The 23,936-nt window shown below is 41.5% G+C and overlaps 1 protein-coding gene across 1 annotated transcript; it reads right to left on the bottom strand.

The window, feature by feature from the left end:
* Window positions 1–716: 716 nt before the first annotated feature.
* LOC116944354 (uncharacterized) lies at window positions 717–22,916 on the bottom strand. Its single transcript, XM_076068406.1, has one exon. The coding sequence runs from the start codon at window positions 22,896–22,898 to the stop codon at window positions 1,122–1,124; it is 21,777 nt and encodes a 7,258-aa protein (XP_075924521.1). The 5' UTR covers window positions 22,899–22,916; the 3' UTR covers window positions 717–1,121.
* Between the last annotated feature and the right edge of the window lie 1,020 nt (window positions 22,917–23,936).

Genomic DNA, 23,936 nt, shown 5'->3' with positions numbered 1-23,936 from the left:
AACTCTTTCAGAAGGATCATGCATTGTGATGTTTGGTCACTTCCATAAGTGTCAGAACATGTTTTTTGTTTGTATTTTCACCGCAAGTATCTGTGGTTAATGCAGATATGATTCCTTGTAAAAAGTTTAGTTTGGTGTTTTAACATCTTAACACCTAAATTTTGATTTAAAGCTTTCGTGACTGCAGTGATTCATATTCTTGGTTCTTTCGGTAAAGTCACGTTGAAGGGAAACAATATATATTATTAATTTATTGTTTCCCCTCAACGTGACTTTACCGAAAGATCCAAGAATATGAATGTATTAACACCTGTTTTGTTGCCAGAAAAAAGGGGAAAACCGATTCTTATATTCAATTCCATAATTGTTTAGCGTATTAACAGAGGACATCAATAACCCGGAGAGAAACCCACCATACATAGAATGAAGTGGCAATCAGCAATCCCACGTTCTGCCAACATGAAAACATGCACTCCACTTTCCCATAACCATTTCGTGCACCTGAATAATGACAATACTAAAATACATTTAATACAAATAAAGAGACCTGCGACCATGGCGAGAGACGGCATACCACTTGGTCTACCGACTGCTTGAAGAAGGCCAAATGCCCTGTGCAAGATTTTGCAACAGGCAACCTGCGGGGACTAAAGGATGTGTGACTGGTGGATGGACGCAAAAAGCATGAAAACGCAAATAAAAACATCTGAACAGAGTTGTCCTTTCATTTCATTTTATTTTTCACAAATACACAAAATTTGCATTTCATTTGTTCTAATATGACCACTGCTTACGCATTTCCTCTCCGAAGTTACATACCAAGTGGAGAAATTACCGATCTGCACTGACTAGCGTCGTGGTAAAACAGCTGGTGTGAGCAACGCGGCCAAGTGTTCATTCAGCAGTGGAGTGAAAAATGGTCTTAAGCTTCTATTATGATTATATGGAGTAAGCAATGGGAACAAAAGACCCCAGCAGCCATTAGAAACCAATATATATGCCGAAAAGATGAAAACAAAATTGATTCAGGGGTCGAATTTCGACCCTGTTTTACGATAATGGATCAACAGTCGGGTAGGGTGGGGTGTGGGGAGGAGGATTTGTACTAATTATTACTCCAACTACCCTACACAAAGCAACTCTTTCTTTTGACTGCTGCTATCACCTTTGCCAGGAGCAGATGTTTCAACTCGATTCTGCTTCGTGCCTTTGCCCTCCGCTTGTTCTTTGTCTACAGTGACCACTTTAGTGTCCTTGTTTGATTTTTCCTCCTTGGTCTTATCTTGCTTTTTGTCTTTCTCTCCGTTAGCAACGTTACTGCTATTGCTTGATTTGACATCATTATTGGTGTCTTGCTGTTTGTCTTTTTCTCGGTTGGCAACTTTAGTGTCCTTGTTTGATTTATCCTCCTTGGTCTTATCTTGCCCTTTGTCTTTCTCTCCGGTGGCAACTTTAGTGCCCTTGTTTGAAATGTCCTCCTTGGTCTTCTCGCGCTCTTTGTCTTTCTCTGTGGTGTCAACTTTAGTGCCCTTGTTTGATTTGTCTTCTTTGGTGTCGTCTTGTTCTTTGTCTTTCTCTCCGGTGGCAACTTTAGTGCTCTTGTTTGATTTTTCCTCCTTGGTCTTCTCGTGCTCATTGTCTTTCTCTGTGGTGTCAACTTTAGTGCCCTTGTTTGATTTGTCTTCTTTGGTGTCGTCTTGTTCTTTGTCTTTCTCTCCGGTGGCAACTTTAGTGCTCTTGTTTGATTTTTCCTCCTTGGTCTTCGCTTGCTCGTTGTCTTTCTCTCCTATGGAAATTTTAGTGCCTTCCTTTGTTTCATCCTCCTTGGCCTTCTCTTGCTCTTTATCTTTCTCTCCGGTGGAAACTTTAGTATCCTTGTGTGATTTGTCCTCCTTGGTCTTCCCTTGTTCTTTGTCTTTCTCTCCGGTGGCAACTTTAGTGTCCTTGTTTGAAATGTCCTCCTTGGTCTTCTCGCGCTCTTTGTCTTTCTCTGTGGTGTCAACTTTAGTGCCCTTGTTTGATTTGTCTTCTTTGGTGTCGTCTTGTTCTTTGTCTTTCTCTCCTATGGAAATTTTAGTGCCTTCCTTTGTTTCATCCTCCTTGGCCTTCTCTTGCTCTTTATCTTTCTCTCCGGTGGTAACTTTAGCGTCCTTGTGTGATTTGTCCTCCTTGGTCTTCCCTTGTTCTTTGTCTATGTCTCCGGTACCAACTTTAGTGTCCTTGTTTGATTTGTCTTCCTCGGTGTCATCTTTCTTTTCATCTTTCTCTCCAGTGGCAACTTTAGTGCTCTTCTTGGATTTGTCTTCCTTGGTGTCGTCTTGCTCTTTGTCTTTCTCTGCATTGTCCACTTTAATGCCCTTATTTGTTTTGTCCTCCTTGGTGTTCACTTGCTCGTTGCCTTTCTCTCCAGTGACAACTTTAGTGCCTTTCGTTGATTTGTCTTCCTTGGTGTCATCTTGATCTTTTACTTTCTCTCCAGTGACAAGTTTAGTGTCCTTGTTTGAATGATTTTCCTTGGTGTTGTCTTGCTCTTTAAATTTCGCTTCGGTGGCAACTTTAGTGTTCTTGTTTGATTTGTCTTCCTTGGTGTCGTCATGATCTTTTTCTTTCTCTCCAGTGACAAGTTTAGTGTCTTTGTTTGATTTATCTTTCTCGGTGTCATGTTGCTTTTTGTCTTTTTCTCCGGTGGAAATTGTAGTGCCCTTCTTTGATTTGTCTTCCTTGGTGTCATCTTGCTCATTCTCTTTTTCTCCAGTGACACCTTTAGTGCCAGTCTTTGATTTGTTTTCAGTTGTGTCGTCTTGCTCTTTGTCTTTCCCTCCCGTGGCAACTTTAGCGCCCTGATTTGTTTTGTCCTCTTTGGTCTTCCCTTGCTCGTTGTCTCTTTCTCCGGTGACAACTTTAGTGTCCTTGTTTGATTGGTCTTCCTTGGAATCGTCTTGATCTTTTTGCTTCTGTCCAGTTACAAAGTTACTACCCTTGTTGGATTTGTCTTTCTTGGTGTCATCTTGCTTTTTGTCTTTCTCTGGAGTGGCAACTTTAGTGTCCTTGTTGGATTTGCCCTCCTTCGTTTTCACTTGCTCTTTGTCTCTTTCTCCAGTGACAACTTTACTGCCTTTGTATGATTTGTCTTCCTTGCTGTCATCTTGATCTTTTTCTTTCTCTCCAGTGACAAGTTTAGTCCCCTTGTTTGATTTCTTTTCCTTCGTGTTGTCTTGCTCTTTGTCTGTTTCTCCGGTGGCAACGTTAGCGCCCTTCTTTGATTTGTCTTCCTTGGTGTCGTCTTGATCTTTTTCTTTCTCTCCAGTCACAACTTTAGTGCCCTTCTTGAATTTGTCTTCCTTGGTGTCGTCTTGCTCTTTGTCTTTCTCTGCATTGTCCACTTTAGTGCGCTTATTGGTTTTGTCCTCCTTGGTGTTCACTTGCTCGTTGCCTTTCTCTCCAGTGACAACTTTAGTGCCTTTCGTTGATTTGTCTTCCTTGGTGTCATCTTGATCTTTTTCATTCTCTCCAGTGGCAAGTTTAGTGTCCTTGTTTGAATGATCTTCCTTGGTGTTGTCTTGCTCTTTAAATTTCGCTTCGGTGGCAAATTTAGTGTTCTTGTTTGATTTGTCTTTCTCGGTGTCATCGTGCTCTTTGTCTTTCTCACCGGTGGCAACTTTAGTGTCCTTGTTTGAGTTGTCTTCCTTGGTGTCATCATGATCTTTTTCTTTCTCTCCAGTGACAAGTTTAGTGTCTTTGTTTGATTTGTCTTTCTCGGTGTCATCTTGCTTTTTGTTTTTTGCTCCGGTGGAAATTTTAGTGCCCTTCTTTGATTTGTCTTCAGTTGTGTCATCTTGCTCTTTGTCTTTCCCTCCCGTGGCAACTTCAGTGCCCTTCTTTGATTTGTCCTCCTTGGATTTCACTTGCTCTTTGTCGCTTTCTCCAGTCACAACTTTAGTGCCTTTGTTTGATTTGTCCTCTTTGGTGTTCTCTTGCTCTTTGTCTTTCTCACCGGTGGCAACTTTAGTGCCCTCCTTTGATTTGTCTTCCTTGGAATCGTCTTGATCTTTTTGTTTCTTTCCAGTGACAAGTTTAGTGTTCTTGTTTGATTTGTCTTCCTTGGTGTCATCTTGCTCTTTGTCTCTTTCTCCGGTTACAACTTTAGTGCCTTTGTTTGATTTGTCCTCTTTGGTGTTCTCTTGCTCTTTTTCTTTCTTTCCGCTGGCAACTTTAGTGCCCTCGTTTGATTTGTCTTCCTTGATGTCATCTTGCTTTTTGTCTTTCTCTCCAGTGACAACTTTAGTGTCCTTGTTTGATTTATACTCATTGGTGTTTCCTTGCTCTTTGTCTTTCTCTGCGGTGGCCACTTTCGTGCCTTTGTTTGATTTGTCCTCCTTGGTTTTCACTTGCTCTTTATCTTTCTCTCCAATTAAAACTTTAGTGCCCTTCCTCGATTTGTCTTCCTTGGTGTCGTCCTGATCTTTCGCTCCAATGGCAACTTTAGGGCCCTTGTTTGATTTGTCTTCTTTGGTTTTCACATGCTCTTTGTCTTTCTCTCTGGTGGCAACTTTAGTGTCCTTGTTTGATTTATCTGCCTTGGTGTGTTCTTGCTCTTTCTCTTCCTTTCCAGTGGCAACTTTAGTGTCCTTCTTTGATTTGTCTCCCTTGGTGCTGTCTTGCTCTTTGTCTTTTTCTCCAGTAACAACTTTAGTACCCTTGTTTGATTTGCCATCCTTGGTGTATTTTTGCTTTTTCTCCGTGGTGACAACTTCATCCAGAGTTTCAAAATGAACCCTTTCTTGCTCACTGCCTTCTTCATTTTCATCCCAATCATGTAAAATGTTTTCACTCTTTATAGAACCTGCACTTCCAATATGATGTTCACCCCCCCTTCCTTCTGTCTTCACTCTCTGCTTTTTACTTTCATTAGATACTTTTCTTCTTGATTCTTTGTTCCCCACCTTGTTTTGCCAATGTCTCTCTTTGCTGTTTTCTTCGGAACTATGAGATTTCAAAATAATTATCAGTTTTGTGTCATCGTGATCTGCATAGGCATCTTCTTCACTCTCATCACCATCTCCAATCCATTCATTTACTTCCTTGCCATGTTTCGTCTTCTTCTTCCTCCTCCTCTTGCTTGTCCCATCTTCCCTATATATTTTATGACTTTCTTTTTCACGTGCAACCCAATCATTATCCACAGTTTCAAATTCATCCAGTCTCTCCTGCTCACTGCCTTCTTCTTCATCACCGCCACGCGTACTTTCTTCACTTTTGGTTTTCACTTCACTTCCTCGACCATGTTGACTCCCTCTTCCCTCTGTGTTGCCTCTCTGCTTTTTACTAATCTCCGTTTTTTTTCTTAGTGCTTCCTTATTACCCACATTTTCATGCCCATTTATCTCTTTGTTGTCTTTGGTCTTCTCATTCTTGTTGTTGTCTTTAGTCTTCTCATTCTTTTTGTCTTTCTCTGGAGTGGCAACTTTAGTGTCCTTGTTGGATTTGTCCTCCTTCGTTTTCACTTGCTCTTTGTCTCTCTCTCCAGTGACAACTTTACTGCCTTTGTTTGATTTGCCTTCCTTGGTGTCGTCTTGATCTTTTTCTTTCTCTGCGTTGTCCACTTTAGTGCCCTTATTTGTTTTGTCGTCCTTGGTCTTCACTTGCTCTTTGTTTTTATCTCCAGTGACAACTTTAGTGCCAGTCTTTGATTTGTCGTCTGCTGTGTCGTCTTGCTCTTTGTCTTTCCCTACCGTGGTAACTTTAGTGCCCTTATTTGTTTTGTCCTCTTTGGTCTTCCCTTGCTCTTTGTCTTTATCGCTGGTGGCAACTTCAGTGTCCTTCTTTGATTTGTCCTCCTTGGTTTTCACTTGCTCTTTCTCTCTTTCTCCAGTGACTACTTTAGTGTCTTTGTTTGATCTATCTTCCTTGGTATCGTCTTGATCTTTTTCTTTCTCTCCAGTGACAACTTTAGTGTCCTTCTTAGAATTATCTTCCTTGGTGTTGTCTTGCTCTTTAAATTTCGCTTCAGTGGAAACTTTAGTGTCCTTGTTTGTTTTGTCTTTCTCGGTGTCATCTTGCTTTTTTACTTTCTCGCTGGTGGCACCTTCAGTGCCCTTGTTTGATTTGTCCTCCTTGGTTTTCACTTGCTCTTTGTCTCTTTCTCCATTGACAACTTTAGTGCCTTTGTTAGATTTATCTTCCTTGGTGTCGTCTTGATCTTTTTCTTTCTCTCCAGTGAAAAGTTTAGTGTTCTTGTTTGAATTATCTTCCTTGGTGTGGTCTTGCTCTTTGTCTTTATCTGCATTGTCCACTTTAGTGCCCTTATTTGTTTTGTCCTCCTTGGTCTTTACTTGCTCTTTGTCTTTCTCTCCAGTGACAACTTTAGTGCCCTTCTTTGATTTGTCTTCCTTGGTGTCATCTTGCTCATTCTCTTTTTCTCCAGTGACATGTTTAGTGCCAGTCTTTGATTTGTTTTCAGTTGTGTCGTCTTGCTCTTTGTCTTTCCCTCCCGTGGCAATTTCAGTGCCTTTATTTGTTTTGTCCTCTTTGGTCTTCCCTTGATCTTTGTCTTTCTCACCGGTGGCAACAACAGTGCCCTTCATTGATTTGTCCTCCTCGGTTTTCACTTGCTCTTTCTCTCTTTCTCCAGTGACTACTTTAGTGCCTTTGTTTGATTTGTCTTCCTTGGTGTCGTCTTGATCTTTTTCTTTCTCTACAGTGACAAGTTTAGTGTCCTTGTTTGAATAATCTTCCTTGGTGTTGTCTTGCTCTTCAAATTTCGCATCGGTGGCAACTTTAGTGTCCCTGTTTGATTTGTCTTTCTCGGTGTCATCTTGCTTTTTGTCTTTTTCTCCGGTGGCAACTTTAGTGCCCTTCTTTAATTTGTCTTCAGTTGTGTCGTCTTGCTCTTTGTCTTTCCCTCCCGTGGCAACTTTAGCGTCCTTATTTGTTTTGTCCTCTTTGGTTTTCCCTTGCTCTTTGTCTTTCTCGCTGGTGGCAACTTCGGTGCCCTTCTTTGATTTGTCCTCCTTTGTTTTCACTTGCTCTTTGTCTCTTTCTCCAGCGACTACTTTTGTGCCTTTGTTTGATCTATCTTCCTTGGTGTCGTCTTGATCTTTTTCTTTCTCTCCAGTGAAAAGTTTAGTGTTCTTGTTTGAATTATCTTCCTTGGTGTCGTCTTGCTCTTTGTCTTTATCTGCATTGTCCACTTTAGTGCCCTCATTTGTTTTGTCCTCCCTGGTCTTTACTTGCTCTTTGTCTTTCTCTCCAGTGACAACGTTAGTGACCTTCTTTGATTTGTCTTCCTTGGTGTCATCTTGCTCATTCTCTTTTTCTCCAGTGACACCTTTAGTGCCAGTCTTTGATTTGTCGTCTGCTGTGTCGTCTTGCTCTTTGTCTTTCCCTACCGTGATAACTTTAGTGCCCTTATTTGTTTTGTCCTCTTTGGTCTTCCCTTGCTCTTTGTCTTTCTCGCTGGTGGCAACTTCAGTGCCCTTCTTTGATTTGTCCTCTTTGGTTTTCACTTGCTCTTTCTCTCTTTCTCCATTGACTACTTTAGTGCCTTTGTTTGATTTGTCTTCCTTGGTGTCGTCTTGATCTTTTTCTTTCTCTCCAGTGACAACTTTAGTGTCCTTCTTAGAATTATCTTCCTTGGTGTTGTCTTGCTCTTTAAATTTCGCTTCAGTGGAAACTTTAGTGTCCTTGTTTGTTTTGTCTTTCTCGGTGTCATCTTGCTTTTTTACTTTCTCGCTGGTGGCACCTTCAGTGCCCTTGTTTGATTTGTCGTCCTTGGTTTTCACTTGCTCTTTGTCTCTTTCTCCATTGACAACTTTAGTGCCTTTGTTAGATTTATCTTCCTTGGTGTCGTCTTGATCTTTTTTTTTCTCTCCAGTGAAAAGTTTAGTGTTCTTGTTTGAATTATCTTCCTTGGTGTCGTCTTGCTCTTTGTCTTTATCTGCATTGTCCACTTTAGTGCCCTTATTTGTTTTGTCCTCCTTGGTCTTTACTTGCTCTTTGTCTTTCTCTCCAGTGACAACTTTAGTGCCCTTCTTTGATTTGTCTTCCTTGGTGTCATCTTGCTCATTCTCTTTTTCCCCAGTGACACCTTTAGTGCCAGTCTTTGATTTGTCTTCAGTTGTGTCGTCTTGCTCTTTGTCTTTCCCTCCCGTGGCAATTTCAGTGCCCTTATTTGTTTTGTCCTCTTTGGTCTTCCCTTGATCTTTGTCTTTCTCACCGGTGGCAACAACAGTGCCCTTGTTTGATTTGTCCTCCTTTGTTTTCACTTGCTCTTTCTCTCTTTCTCCAGTGACTACTTTAGTGCCTTTGTTTGATCTATCTTCCTTGGTGTCGTCTTGATCTTTTTCTTTCTCTCCAGTGAAAAGTTTAGTGTTCTTGTTTGAATTATCTTCCTTGGTGTCGTCTTGCTCTTTGTCTTTATCTGCATTGTCCACTTTAGTGCCCTTATTTGTTTTGTCCTCCTTGGTCTTTACTTGCTCTTTGTCTTTCTCTCCAGTGACAACTTTAGTTCCCTTCTTTGATTTGTCTTCCTTGGTGTCATCTTGCTCATTCTCTTTTTCTCCAGTGACATCTTTAGTGCCAGTCTTTGATTTGTCGTCTGCTGTGTCGTCTTGCTCTTTGTCTTTCCCTACCGTGGTAACTTTAGTGCCCTTATTTGTTTTGTCCTCTTTGGTCTTCCCTTGCTCTTTGTCTTTCTCGCTGGTGGCAACTTCAGTGCCCTTCTTTGATTTGTCCTCTTTGGTTTTCCCTTTCTCTTTGTCTTTCTCGCTGGTGGCAACTTCGGTGCCCTTCTTTGATTTGTCCTCCTCGGTTTTTGCTTGCTCTTTGTCTCTTTCTCCAGTGACAACTTTAGTGCCTTTGTTAGATTTATCTTCCTGGGTGTCGTCTTGATCTTTTTCTTTCTCTCCAGTGAAAAATGTAGTGTTCTTGTTTAAATTATCTTCCTTGGTGTTGTCTTGCTCTTTAAATGTCGCTTCGGTGGAAACTTTAGTGCCCTTGTTTGTTTTGTCCTCCTTGGTCTTTACTTGCTCTTTGTCTTTCTCTCCAGTGACAACTTTAGTGCCCTTCTTTGATTTGTCTTCCTTGGTGTCATCTTGCTCATTCTCTTTTTCTGCAGTGACACCTTTAGTGCCAGTCTTTGATTTGGTTTCAGTTGTGTCGTCTTGCTCTTTGTCTTTCCCTCCCGTGGCAATTTCAGTGCCCTTATTTGTTTTGTCCTCTTTGGTCTTCCCTTGATCTTTGTCTTTCTCACCGGTGGCAACAACAGTGCCCTTCTTTGATTTGTCCTCCTCGGTTTTCACTTGCTCTTTGTCTCTTTCTCCAGTGACAACTTTAGTGCCTTTGTTTGATTTGTCTTCCTTTGTGTCGTCTTGATCTTTTTCTTTCTCTACAGTGACAAGTATAGTGTCCTTCTTAGAATTATCTTCCTTGGTGTTGTCTTGCTCTTTAAATTTCGCTTCAGTGGAAACTTTAGTGTCCTTGTTTGTTTTGTCTTTCTCGGTGTCATCTTGCTTTTTTAATTTCTCGCTGGTGGCAACTTCAGTGCCCTTGTTTGATTTGTCCTCCTTGGTTTTCACTTGCTCTTTGTCTCTTTCTCCAGTGACAACTTTAGTGCCTTTGTTTGATTTGTCTTCCTTGGTGTCGTCTTGATCTTTTTCTTTCTCTCCAGTGAAAAGTTTAGTTTTCTTGTTTGAATTATCTTCCTTGGTGTCGTCTTGCTCTTTGTCTTTATCTGCATTGTCCACTTTAGTGCCCTTATTTGTTTTGTCCTCCTTGGTCTTTACTTGCTCTTTGTCTTTCTCTCCAGTGACAACTTTAGTGCCCTTCTTTGATTTGTCTTCCTTGGTGTCATCTTGCTCATTCTCTTTTTCTCCAGTGACACCTTTAGTGCCAGTCTTTGATTTGTTTTCAGTTGTGTCGTCTTGCTCTTTGTCTTTCCCTCCCGTGGCAATTTCAGTGCCCTTTTTTGTTTTATCCTCTTTGGTCTTCCCTTGCTCTTTGTCTTTCTCGCTGGTGGCAACTTCGGTGCCCTTCTTTGATTTGTCCTCCTTGGTTTTCACTTGCTCTTTGTCTCTTTCTCCAGTGACAACTTTAGTGCCTTTGTTTGATTTGTCTTCCTTGGTATCGTCTTGATCTTTTTCTTTCTCTACAGTGACAAGTATAGTGTCCTTGTTAGAATTCTCGTCCTTGGTGTTGGCTTGCTCTTCAAATGTCGCTTCGATGGCAACTTTAGTGTCCCTGTTTGATTTGTCTTTCTCGGTGTCATCTTGCTTTTTGTCTTTCTCTCCAGTGACAACTTTCGTGCCCTTCTTTGATTTGTCTTCCTTGGTGTCATCTTGCTCATTCTCTTTTTCTCCAGTGACACCTTTAGTGCCAGTCTTTGATTTGTTTTCAGTTGTGTCGTCTTGCTCTTTGTCTTTCCCTCCCGTGGCAACTTTAGCGCCGTTATTTGTTTTGTCCTCTTTGGTCTTCCCTTTCTCTTTGTCTTTCTCGCTGGTGGCAACTTCGGTGCCCTTCTTTGATTTATCCTCCTCGGTTTTTGCTTGCTCTTTGTCTCTTTCTCCAGTGACAACTTTAGTGCCTTTGTTAGATTTACCTTCCTGGGTGTCGTCTTGATCTTTTTCTTTCTCTCCAGTGAAAATGTTAGTGTTCTTGTTTGAATTATCTTCCTTGGTGTTGTCTTGCTCTTTAAATGTCGCTTCGGTGGAAACTTTAGTGCCCTTGTTTGTTTTGTCCTCCTTGGTCTTTACTTGCTCTTTGTCTTTCTCTCCAGTGACAACTTTAGTGCCCTTCTTTGATTTGTCTTCCTTGGTGTCATCTTGCTCATTCTCTTTTTCTGCAGTGACACCTTTAGTGCCAGTCTTTGATTTGGTTTCAGTTGTGTCGTCTTGCTCTTTGTCTTTCCCTCCCGTGGCAATTTCAGTGCCCTTATTTGTTTTGTCCTCTTTGGTCTTCCCTTGATCTTTGTCTTTCTCACCGGTGGCAACAACAGTGCCCTTCTTTGATTTGTCCTCCTCGGTTTTCACTTGCTCTTTGTCTCTTTCTCCAGTGACAACTTTAGTGCCTTTGTTTGATTTGTCTTCCTTTGTGTCGTCTTGATCTTTTTCTTTCTCTACAGTGACAAGTTTAGTGTCCTTCTTAGAATTATCTTCCTTGGTGTTGTCTTGCTCTTTAAATTTCGCTTCAGTGGAAACTTTAGTGTCCTTGTTTGTTTTGTCTTTCTCGGTGTCATCTTGCTTTTTTAATTTCTCGCTGGTGGCAACTTCAGTGCCCTTGTTTGATTTGTCCTCCTTGGTTTTCACTTGCTCTTTGTCTCTTTCTCCAGTGACAACTTTAGTGCCTTTGTTTGATTTGTCTTCCTTGGTGTCGTCTTGATCTTTTTCTTTCTCTCCAGTGAAAAGTTTAGTTTTCTTGTTTGAATTATCTTCCTTGGTGTCGTCTTGCTCTTTGTCTTTATCTGCATTGTCCACTTTAGTGCCCTTATTTGTTTTGTCCTCCTTGGTCTTTACTTGCTCTTTGTCTTTCTCTCCAGTGACAACTTTAGTGCCCTTCTTTGATTTGTCTTCCTTGGTGTCATCTTGCTCATTCTCTTTTTCTCCAGTGACACCTTTAGTGCCAGTCTTTGATTTGTTTTCAGTTGTGTCGTCTTGCTCTTTGTCTTTCCCTCCCGTGGCAATTTCAGAGCCCTTTTTTGTTTTATCCTCTTTGGTCTTCCCTTGCCCTTTGTCTTTCTCGCTGGTGGCAACTTCGGTGCCCTTCTTTGATTTGTCCTCCTTGGTTTTCACTTGCTCTTTGTCTCTTTCTCCAGTGACAACTTTAGTGCCTTTGTTTGATTTGTCTTCCTTGGTATCGTCTTGATCTTTTTCTTTCTCTACAGTGACAAGTATAGTGTCCTTGTTAGAATTCTCGTCCTTGGTGTTGGCTTGCTCTTCAAATTTCGCTTCGGTGGCAACTTTAGTGTCCCTGTTTGATTTGTCTTTCTCGGTGTCATCTTGCTTTTTGTCTTTCTCTCCAGTGACAACTTTCGTGCCCTTCTTTGATTTGTCTTCCTTGGTGTCATCTTGCTCATTCTCTTTTTCTCCAGTGACACCTTTAGTGCCAGTCTTTGATTTGTTTTCAGTTGTGTCGTCTTGCTCTTTGTCTTTCCCTCCCGTGGCAACTTTAGCGCCGTTATTTGTTTTGTCCTCTTTGGTCTTCCCTTTCTCTTTGTCTTTCTCGCTGGTGGCAACTTCGGTGCCCTTCTTTGATTTGTCCTCCTCGGTTTTTGCTTGCTCTTTGTCTCTTTCTCCAGTGACAACTTTAGTGCCTTTGTTAGATTTACCTTCCTGGGTGTCGTCTTGATCTTTTTCTTTCTCTCCAGTGAAAATTTTAGTGTTCTTGTTTGAATTATCTTCCTTGGTGTTGTCTTGCTCTTTAAATGTCGCTTCGGTGGAAACTTTAGTGCCCTTGTTTGTTTTGTCCTCCTTGGTCTTTACTTGCTCTTTGTCTTTCTCTCCAGTGACAACTTTAGTGCCCTTCTTTGATTTGTCTTCCTTGGTGTCATCTTGCTCATTCTCTTTTTCTGCAGTGACACCTTTAGTGCCAGTCTTTGATTTGGTTTCAGTTGTGTCGTCTTGCTCTTTGTCTTTCCCTCCCGTGGCAATTTCAGTGCCCTTATTTGTTTTGTCCTCTTTGGTCTTCCCTTGATCTTTGTCTTTCTCACCGGTGGCAACAACAGTGCCCTTCTTTGATTTGTCCTCCTCGGTTTTCACTTGCTCTTTGTCTCTTTCTCCAGTGACAACTTTAGTGCCTTTGTTTGATTTGTCTTCCTTTGTGTCGTCTTGATCTTTTTCTTTCTCTACAGTGAAACGTATAGTGTCCTTGTTAGGATTCTCGTCCTTGGTGTTGGCTTGCTCTTCAAATTTCGCTTCGGTGGCAACTTCAGTGTCCCTGTTTGATTTGTCTTTCTCGGTGTCATCTTGCTCTTTCTCTTTTTCTCCGGTGGCCACTTTAGTTCCCTTCTTTAATTTGTCTTCAGTTGTGTCGTCTTGCTCTTTGTGTTTCCCTCCCGTGGCAACTTTAGCGCCCTTATTTGTTTTGTCCTCTTTGGTCTTCCCTTGCTCTTTGTCTTTATCGCTGGTGGCAACTTCGGTGCCCTTGTTTGATTTGTTCTCCTTGGTTTTCACTTGCTCTTTCTCTCTTTCTCCAGTGACTACTTTAGTGCCTTTGTTTGATCTATCTTCCTTGGTGTCGTCTTGATCTTTTTCTTTGTCTCCAGTGAAAAGTTTAGTGTTCTTGTTTGAAAAATCTTCCTTGGTGTCATCTTGCTCTTTGTCTTTATCTGCATTGTCCACTTTAGTGCCCTTATTTGTTTTGTCCTCCTTGGTCTTTACTTGCTCTTTGTCTTTCTCTCCAGTGACAACTTTAGTGCCCTTCTTTGATTTGTCTTCCTTGGTGTCATCTTGCTCATTCTCTTTTTCTGCAGTGACACCTTTAGTGCCAGTCTTTGATTTGTTTTCAGTTGTGTCGTCTTGCTCTTTGTCTTTCCCTCCCGTGGCAATTTCAGTGCCCTTATTTGTTTTATCCTCTTTGGTCTTCCCTTGATCTTTGTCTTTCTCACCGGTGGCAACTTCAGTGCCCTTCTTTGATTTGTCCTCCTTGGTTTTCACTTGCTCTTTGTCTCTTTCTCCAGTGACAACTTTAGTGCCTTTGTTTGATTTGTCTTCCTTGGTGTCGTCTTGATCTTTTTCTTTCTCTACAGTGACAAGTATAGTGTCCTTGTTAGAATTCTCGTCCTTGGTGTTGGCTTGCTCTTCAAATTTCGCTTCGGTGGCAACTTTATTGTCCCTGTTTGATTTGTCTTTCTCGGTGTCATCTTGCTTTTTGTCTTTTTCTCCGGTGGCAACTTTAGTGCCCTTCTTTAATTTGTCTTCAGTTGTATCGTCTTGCTCTTTGTCTTTCCCCCCCGTGGCAACTTTAGCGCCCTTATTTGTTTTGTCCTCTTTGGTCTTCCCTTGCTCTTTGTCTTTCTCGCCGGTGGCAACTTCAGTGCCCTTCTTTGATTTGTCCTCCTTGGTTTTCACTTGCTCTTTCTCTCTCTCTTCAGTGACAACTTTAGTGCCTATGTTTGATTTGTCTTCCTTGGTGTCCTCTTGATCTTTTTCTATATCTCCAGTGACAAGTTTAGTGTCCTTGTTAGAATTCTCTTCCTTGATGTTGGCTTGCTCTTCAAATTTTGCTTCGGTGGCAACTTTAGTGTCCTTGTTTGATTTGTCTTTCTCGGTGTCATCTTGCTTTTTGTCTTTCTCTCCTGGGGCAATTTTAGTGCCCTTCTTTGATTTGTCTTCAGTTGTGTCATATTGCTCTTTGTCTTTCCCTCCCGTTGCAACTTCAGTGCCCTTGTTTGATTTGTCCTCCTTGGTGTCGTCTTGACCTTTTTCTTTCTCTTCAGTGACTAGTTTAGTGTCCTTGTTTGAATTCTCTTCCTTGGTGTTGTCTTGCTCTTTAAATTTCGCGTCGATGGCAACTTTAGGGTCCTTGTTTGTTTTGTCCTCTTTTGTCTTCCCTTGCTCTTTGTCTTTCTCGCCGGTGGCAACTTCAGTGCCCTTCTTTGATTTGTCCTCCTTGGTTTTCACTTGCTCTTTCTCTCTTTCTCCAGTGACAACTTTAGTGCCTATGTTTGATTTTTCTTCCTTGGTGTCCTCTTGACCTTTTTCTATATCTCCAGTGACAAGTTTAGTGTCCTTGTTAGAATTATCTTCCTTGATGTTGGCTTGCTCTTCAAATTTTGCTTCGGTGGCAACTTTAGTGTCCTTGTTTGATTTGTCTTTCTCGGTGTCATCTTGCTTTTTGTCTTTCTCACCTGGGGCAATTTTAGTGCCCTTCTTTGATTTGTCTTCAGTTGTGTCATCTTGCTCTTTGTCTTTCCCTCCCGTGGCAACTTCAGTGCCCTTATTTGTTTTGTCCTCTTTGGTCTTCCCTTGCTCTTTGTCTTTCTCGCTGGTGGCAACTTCAGTGCCCTTGTTTGATTTATCCTCCTTGGTTTTCACTTGCTCTTTCTCTCTTTCTCCAGTGACAACTTTACTGCCTTTGTTTGATTTGTCTTCCTGGGTGTCGTCTTGATCTTTTACTTTCTCTACAGTGATAAGTATAGTGTCCTTGTTAGAATTCTCGTCCTTGGTGTTAGCTTGCTCTTCAAATTTCGCTTTGGTGGCAACTTTAGTGTCCCTGTTTGATTTGTCTTTCTCAGTGTCATCTTGCTTTTTGTCTTTTTCTCCGGTGGAAACTTTAGTGCCCTTCTTTGTTTTGTCCTCTTTGGTCTTCCCTTGCTCTTTGTCTGTCTCGCTGGTGGCAACTTCAGTGCCCTTGTTTGATTTGTCGTCCTTGGTTTTCACTTGCTCTTTGCCTCTTTCTCCAGTGACAACTTTAGTGCCTTTGTTTGATTTGTCCTCATTGGTGTTCTCTTGCTCTTTGTCTTTCTCACTGGTGGCAACTTTAGTGCCCTCCTTTGCTTTTTCTTCCTTGGAATCGTCTTGATCGTTTTGTTTCTCTCCAGTGACAAGTTTACTACCATTGTTTGATTTGTCTTCCTTGGTGTCAGTGGAAACTTTCGTGTCCTTTTTGGATTTGTCCTCTTTCGTTTTCACTTGCTCTTTGTCTCTTTGTTCAGTGACAATTTTACTGCCTTTATTTGATTTGTCTTCCTTGGTGTTGTCTTGCTCTTCAAATTCCGCTTCAGTGGCAACTTTATTGTCGCTGTTTGATTTGTCTTTCTCGGTGTCATCTTGCTTTTTGTCTTTTTCTCCGGTGGCAACTTTAGTGTTCTTCTTTAATTTGTCTTCAGTTGTATCGTCTTGATCTTTGTCTTTCCCTCCCGTGGCAACTTTAGCGCCCTTATTTGTTTTGTCGTCTTTGGTCTTCCCTTGCTCTTTGTCTTTCTCGCTGGTGGCAACTTCGGTGCCCTTCTCTGATTTGTCCTCCTTGGTTTTCACTTGCTCTTTGTCTCTTTCTCCGGTGACAACTTTAGTGCCTTTGTTTGATTTGTCTTCCTTGGTGTCGTCTTGATCTTTTTGTTTCTCCCCAGTGACAAATTTACTACCATTGTTTGATTTGTCTTCCTTGGTGTCATCTTGCTTTTTGTCTTTCTCTTCATTGGAAACTTTAATGTCCTTGTTTGATTTGTCCTCCTTGGTCTTCTCATTCTTTTTGTCTTTCTCTGGAGTGACAACTTTAGTGTCCTTGTTGGATTTACCCTCCTCGGTGTTTGCTTCCTCTTTGTCTTTCTCGAAGGTGGCCACTTTAGTGCCTTTGCTTGATTTGTCTTCCTTGGTGTGGTCTTGCTCTTTGTCTTTCCCTCTCGTGACAATTTCAGTGTCCTTTGATTTGTCTTCCTTGGTGTCATCTTGATCTTTTTCATTCTCTCCAGTGACAAGTTTAGTGTCCTTGTTTGATTTCCCCTCCTTGGTATTCACTTGCTCTTTGTCTTTGTCTCCAGTGACAACTTTAGTGCCTTCCTTTGATTTGTCTTCCTTGGTGTCGTCTTGATCTTTTTCTTTCTCTCCAGTGACAAGTTTAGTGTGCTTGTTTGATTTGTCTTCCTTGATGTCATCTTGCTCTTTGTCTCTTTCTCCGGTTACAACTTTAGTGCCTTTGTTTGATTTGTCCTCTTTGGTGTTCTCTTGCTCTTTTTCTTTATGTCCGCTGGCAACTTTAGTGCCCTCGTTTGATTTGTCTTCCTTGGTGTCATCTTGCTTTTTGTCTTTCTCTCCAGTGACAACTTTAGTGTCCTTGTTTGATTTATACTCATTGGTGTTTCCTTGCTCTTTGTCTTTCTCTGCGGTGGCCACTTTCGTGCCTTTGTTTGATTTGTCCTCCTTGGTTTTCACTTGCTCTTTATCTTTCTCTCCAGTGGCAACTTCAGTGCCCTTCTTTGATTTGTCTTCCTTGGTCTTCACTTGCTCTTTGTCTTTCTCTCCAATGGCACCTTTAGTGCCCTTTCTCGATTTGTCTTCCTTGGTGTCGTCTTGATCTTTCTCTCCAATGGCAACTTTAGTGCCCTTGTTTGATGTGTCTTCTTTGGTTTTCACATGCTCTTTGTCTTTCTCTCTGGTGGCAACTTTGGTATCTTTGTTTGATTTATCTGCCTTGGGGTGGTCTTGCTCTTTCTCTTCATTTCCAGTGGCAACTTTTGTGCCATTCTTTGATTTGTCTCCCTTGGTGTTGTCTTGCTCTTTGTCTTTCTCTCCAGCAACAACTTTAGTGCCCTTGTTTGATTTGCCATCCTTGGTGTACTTTTGCTTTTTCTCCGTGGTGACAACTTCATCCAGAGTTTCAAAATGAACCCTTTCTTGCTCCCTGCCTTCTTCATTTTCATCCCAATCACGTAAAATGTTTTCACTCTTTACAGAACCTGCATTTCCAATATGATGTTCACCCCCCCTTCCTTCTGTCTTCACTCTCTGCTTTTTACTTTCATTAGATACTTTTCTTCTTGATTCATTGCTTCCCACCTTGTTTTGCCAATGTCTCTCTTTGCTGTCTTCCTCGGAACTATGAGATTTCAAATTAATTATCAGTTTTGTGTCATCATGATCTGCATAGGCATCTTCTTCACTCTCATCACCATCTCCAATCCATTCATTTACTTCCTTGCCATGTTTCGTCTTCTTCTTCCTCCTCCTCTTGCTTGTCCCATCTTCCCTATATATTTTATGACTTTCTTTTTCACGTGCAACCCAATCATTATCCACAGTTTCAAATTCATCACGTCTCTCCTGCTCACTGCCTTCTTCTTCATCACCGCCACGCGTACTTTCTTCACTTTTGGTTTTCACTTCACTTCCTCGACCATGTTGACTCCCTCTTCCCTCTGTGTTGCCTCTCTGCTTTTTACTAATCTCCGTTTTTTTTCTTCCTGCTTCCTTATTACCCACCTTTTCATGCCCATTTATCTCTTTGTTGTCTTCTTGAGAACTGTAACCTAAAGATTCCAGAATAACTCCTCGATTTGGGTGGTCTTCTTTTGCACTCTCCTTAACATCTCTAATTCCTTCATTTACATTCTTCCCATTAATCTTATTTTTATTATTTGTTGTATTGCTGCCCATATCTTTAACCATTCCATCATCTCTATATTTTATATGATGTTCTTGTTTACCTTTGATTAAATTATTATGCTCAGTTTCTAAGTTAACTCTGATGTCAGTTAACTTTTCAATGTTGTTCCCTTCCCTACTGGACTCAACATCAGCATCGTGGCGATCTCCGCTCCCTTGCTCAGATTTCTTGCCCTTTATATCTTTTGTTTTCTCTTTCTTTCTGCGGTCTTTTTCTGTCTTCCCTTCACTTTGTTTAGGACCTATTTCTTTACTCTCCTGTTTCTTACCAATCTGACCCCGGCTGTCATGTATATTCACTTTTTTTTCTGGTTTCTTTACGAATTCATTAAGTTTGTTATTTTTATCTTCAGTGTCATGAATATCACCAGCTCCTTTCATTATTTGTTTCTTCTTTCCCTTTTTTGCTTCTTCATGTTCCATCTCTTTACTCGTTTTATTAGCATGCCTGTTTGCTTGACTTCCTTTCTTATCCTGACTACTCTGCTCATCTCCTTCTGATTTGCCTCCTCTCCCAACTGTGAATGTTGTGTCTTCTATACCATTATCCCTTTCTTTTACATTGCCATCCTGCACATTTGTGGGCCTCGTTTCTTGCTCTTTAGAGCTCATTCCACTTTGTTTGGCTTCATTGTTTTGTCTGCCCTCAAAATGTATTTCACTAAGGTTTATGTTGCTGTCTCCGAGTTTTCCACTTCCCTTGATCTTTTTGTCTTTTACATTGTTAATCTCACGTGACTCTTCAGTCAGCGATTCCTCTTTTATCTTATGTTTGTCGTGTTTGAGCTTTATTTTTTCGTCCTCCTTTTCTTCCTGCGATCCTCTGCCAATTTTCTCTTTTGAGCCTCCTTGTTCTTTCTCACGTGCACTTCCTGGTTCTTCTTGACTATTTGTTTTGGCATCATGTGTGACGTCATCTTTACTCTCATTGTGACTAAAATCAACCAAATCACGTGCATTTGTTGCACTGTGAACACCAGGGACATTAGCGACTGATATTTTTTCATACACAAAAGGCAATCTGGAATATTTGTTGTAGTTCATGTCATTATATTTGTGTTTTCCTCTTTCTTCGGTCTTATCTATTTTCCCAGATGAATTCACATCTCGTGTGCTTGTGACTTCTGCTTGTGTAGTTGGTGCAGAAATATTTTGTTCTTTTTTTATTGTTTCTTCCCTGGATGTCGTCAATACTGATACAACAACTAAGCTGATGTTATCGTCAGATATCGGTGCTGTTGTTGGAGTTGCCGTGATGTCGAATGCCTGTTTAGCTACTCTTGTTGGCACGAACCAGACATCACTTCCACGTGCTGGTGCTGTTGCTGGAGTTGCCTTGATGTCACTTCCATGTTTTGGTGCTGTTGTTGGAGTTGCTTTGATGTCGATTTCCTGTTTAGCTTCTTTTGTTGGCATGAATCTGACATCACTTTCATGTTTTGGTGATGTTGTTGGAGTTGCCTTTTTGTAGATTTCCTGTTCAGCTTCTTTTGTTGGAATAAACCTGACGTCACTTCCACGTTTTGGCAGTGTTGCTGGAGTTGCCCTGATGTCGAATTCCTCTTGGGCCGCTCTTGTTGGCACAAACCTGACATCACTTCCATGTTTTGGTGCTCTTGTTGAAGTTTCCCTGATGTCGATTTCCTGTTTGCTTGCTTTTGTTGGCACAAACATGACGTCACTTCCACGTTTTGGTGCTGTTGTTGGAGTTGCCCTAATGTCGAATTCTTCTTGGGCTGCTCTTGTCGGCACAAACCTGACATCACTTCCTTGTTTTGGTGCTCTTGTTGAAGTTTCCCTGATGTCGATTTCCTGTTTTCCTGCTCTCGTTGGCACAAGGCTGACGTCAGTTCCATGTTTTCGTGCTGTTGTTGGAATTGTGCTGATGTCGATTACTTGTATAGCTTCTCTTGTTGGCGCAAACCTGATGTCACTTCCAGGTTTTGGTGCTGTTGTTTGAGTTGCCCTGATATCGAATTCCTTTTGGGCTACTCTTGTTGGCACAAACCTGGCATCACTTCCATGTTTTGGTGCTCTTGTTGAAGTTGCCATGATGTCGATTCCATGTTTGCCTGCTCTTGTTGGCACAAACCTGACGTCACTTACATGTTTTGTTGCTGTTGTTGGAATTGGCTTGATGTCGATTTCCTGTTTAGCGTCTTTTGTTGGCACAAACATGACGTCACTTACACGTTTTGGTGGTGTTGTTGGAGTTGCACTGATATCGAATTCCTGTTGGGCTGCTCTTGTTGGCACAAACCTGACGTCACCTACATGTTTTGTTGCTGTTGTTGGAGTTGCTTTGATGTCGATTTCCTGTTTATCTTCTTTTGTTGGCACAAACATGATGTCACTTCCATGTTTTTTTGGTTCTTTGGTTGGAGTTGCATTGACGTCAATTTCATGTTTGGCTGCGCTTGTTGGCCCAAACTCGACATCATTTTCATGTTTTAGTGCTAATGTTGGAGTTGCCGTTATGTTAAATTCCTGTTTGGCAGCTCTTGTTGGCCCAAACCTGACATCACTTCCACGTTTTGGTGCTGTTGTTGGAGTTGCCCTGATGTCGATTTCATGTTTACCTTCTTTTGTTGGCACAGACCTGATGTCACTTCTATGTTTTGGTACTGTTGTTGGAGTTGCCCTGATGTCGATCTTCCGTTTGCCTGCTCTTGTTGGCATTAAACTGATGTTACTTCCATGTTTTTTTGGTGCTGTTGTTGGTGTTGCACTGCTGTCGATTTCCTCTTTGGCTGCTTTTGTCGGCACAAACCTGACGTCACTTTCATGTTTTACTGCTGGTGTTGGAGTTGCGGTGATTTCGATTTCCTGTTTGGATTCCCTTGTCGGCACAAACCTGACATCAGTTCCACGTTTTTGTGCTGTTGTTGGAGTTGCCCTGATGTCGATTACCTGTTTAGCTTCCATTGTTGGCGCAAATCTGATGTCACTTCCATGTTTTGGTGCTGTTTTTGGGGTTGCGCTGCTGTCGATTTCCTGTTTGGCTACTCTTGTTGGCCCAAACCTGTCATCATTTTCATGTTTTTCTGCTGGTGTTGGAGTTGTCGTGATTTCGATTTGCTGTTCGGATAACCTTGTCGACACAAACCTGACATCACTTCCACGTTTTGGTGCTGTTGTTGGAGTTGCCCCCATGTCCATTTCATGTTTGCCTGGTCTGGTTGGCACAAACCTGACATCAGTTCCACGTTTTGGTGCCGTTGTTGGAGTTGCCCTGATGTTGATTACCTGTTTAGCTTCCATTGTTGGCGCAAACCTGACGAAACTTCCACGTTTTGGTGCTGTTGTTGGAGTTGTCATGATTTCGATTTCTTGTTTACCTTCTTTTGTTGGCACAGACCTGACGTCACTTCCATGTTTTGGTGCTATTGTTGGGACTGCCCTGATGTCAAATTCCTCTTTGGCTACCCTTGTTGGCACAAACATGACAGCATTTATATGTTTTGGTTCTGTTGTTGGAGGTGCCTCGATGTCGATGTCCTGTTTGGCTGCTCTTGTTGGCAAAAACCTGACATAATTTTCATGTTTTACTACTGGTGTTGGAGTTGTCGTGATTTCGATTTCCTGTTCGGATACCCTTGTCGGCACAAACCTGACATCACTTTCAAGTTTTGGTTCTGCTGTTGAAGTTGCCCTAATATCGATTTCCTGTTTACCTGCTCTTGTTGGCACAAACCTGATATGACTTCCACGTTTTGGTGCTGTTGTTGGAGTTGCCTTGATGTCGAATTCCTCTTGGGCTGCTCTTGTCGGCACAAACCTGACATCACTGCCATGTTTTAGTGCTATTGTTGGAGTTGCTCTGATGTCAATTCCATGTGCCTCTGCTGTTGTTGGCTTTAATATCGCACTTCCAGTCTCCTTGACTTCGTGTTCTATTCCTGTTAAGGCGACTGTTTCCCTCCAAGCCTGACTTAAATCACCACCACGTATTCCTTCTAAAACCTTCGGCACTTTTGTTGGTGACTCAACTTGCTTTGCCACTTTTTCTGAAAAATGCTCCGTTGTCGACTCCAGTTGCAAATTTGGTTTTTGGTCACCTTGGCTTGGACTTGATAGTGGCTGTTCCTTCAATGGTGGCGGTTTAGAGGTCGTGTTTTTGTCATAGTTTGTTAATGTTGGCTCATGAATCGTAAGCACCTTTTCATCATTTTTCGTCGGTGAATCATCACATGTTGACTTTGACGTGACAGCAGTGTTTTTTTTCTGTGCAGCTGAAAGAAATTTGGATTTGGCCTGAACTAAAATATCAACAGTGGCCTTGACAACATCTTTCCACCCATCTTTTAAAGGATTAATTCCATTTTTTCCATTATTTCCAATTTCCTCATTTTGTCTGCTTTGTACAGAAATCTTCTGTGGGCTTCCTTCTTCTGCATCCTCCTCATCCTCCTCCTGTTGTGTGTATTTGTATTCACTTGATAGATTTAATACACTAGTTTTCTTCACAATTTCTGGTTCTTTCCGAGCTTTCAGATGTCCACTGACATTGTTGCTGAACAAAGGAAGATTAATGTCTTTGTTTGATGTGGCAACTTGGTAAAGCTCATTTACCTCTAAATGCTTTCCCTGACTTTTTTCTCCACGCTCATTTGATTGTTCTGTGCCACGTGTCTTTTCCAATATTTTTCCTGTCTCTTTGGGTGACTTTTCCCCCGCTGTAAAATCTGTTAGCCATCTAGAATCTGTACCAGTTTCTGGTTTTATCCAACCCATGGCTGGTGATATAGGATTTTCAAAATATCTTGCTTTGTTTGGTATTCCATCAAACAATTCACTCCTATTCATAGGAAGTTCTTTCCCAATTGTTTTAATTTCAGAAGAAACATGTTTACGTTCAATACACCTCGACTTGTACCAAACCTTACACTCTGTCACATTGCCTGTGGGTGCTGTAGTTGGTGTTTCTGCCCGATCTGCAGTTTCCAGCCAATGTATTGCATCTGGCAAATTTGTGGTTTCTGGATGAGCATGATTTTGTGAATTCACATCTTTCACAAAGATCTGCAGCTTAGGACTTGTCTTTTCAAATAAATCCCAAGATTGATCAGAATCCAGAGTGGAAACAATTGTTGGAACCTGAAATATGCCTATTGTTTTAGAAATGTTACGTGATAATGTGTCTGTCTGCTCCTTAAACGCTCTATTCAAAGTGTTGGTTTGTGTATAATTTTTATAAATCAGACTTTCTTCTTTTGTATTTATTTCATCAGACTTCGTATTTATTTCATAGAAATGTGTCTCCTTATTGTCAAGTAATTGTTCATTTCTTAAAGCCTCCTGCATTGGGACAATTGTGATACCAAATTCCCCAGCTTTCTTATCCTGTGAAGTGAAAGTGTTGTGGTAAGAGTCAGACTTGGAGTTGGGATTATAATCAGGGTTTTGGTTGGTGTTAGGGTTTGTTTTGGAATTAGAGTCAGGGCTAGGATTTCCATTGGGGTTATTGGGGTTGGGGAAAAAGACACGTATAGGGCTGGAGTCAGTATTGGAGTGAACGTTGGAGTTTGAATCAGAATTAGGGTTAGCACTGGGGTTCTTGTTGGGGTTGCGGTTAAAGTCAGGGTTAGGGTTGGAGTCAGGGTTGGTGTTAGAGTCAAGGTTGTTTTTTAAGTTAGAGTCATCGTTAATGTTGGAGTAAGAGTCAGAGTTTTGGTCGGAGTTAGTGTTGGAGTTTGAGTTGGGTTTAGAGTCAGGGTTAGGTTTGTCATTAGGGATGTCTTGGTTACGGTTGGAGTTAGTGATAGAGTTGGGGTTAGAATCAGGGATTTCGTTGAAGTTAGTGTTGGGGTTACTTCTGGCATTAGTGTCAAGGCTAGGGTTGTC

Source organism: Petromyzon marinus, chromosome 21 (genome assembly GCF_048934315.1).
Source record: "Petromyzon marinus isolate PM22_M1 ecotype Great Lakes invasive population chromosome 21, UKy_Petmar_22M1.pri1.0, whole genome shotgun sequence".
In the NCBI taxonomy this organism is placed as follows: domain Eukaryota; kingdom Metazoa; phylum Chordata; class Hyperoartia; order Petromyzontiformes; family Petromyzontidae; genus Petromyzon; species Petromyzon marinus.
The sequence above is the reverse complement of the archived record's forward strand: the minus strand, read 5'-3'. Positions and strand labels throughout refer to the sequence as shown.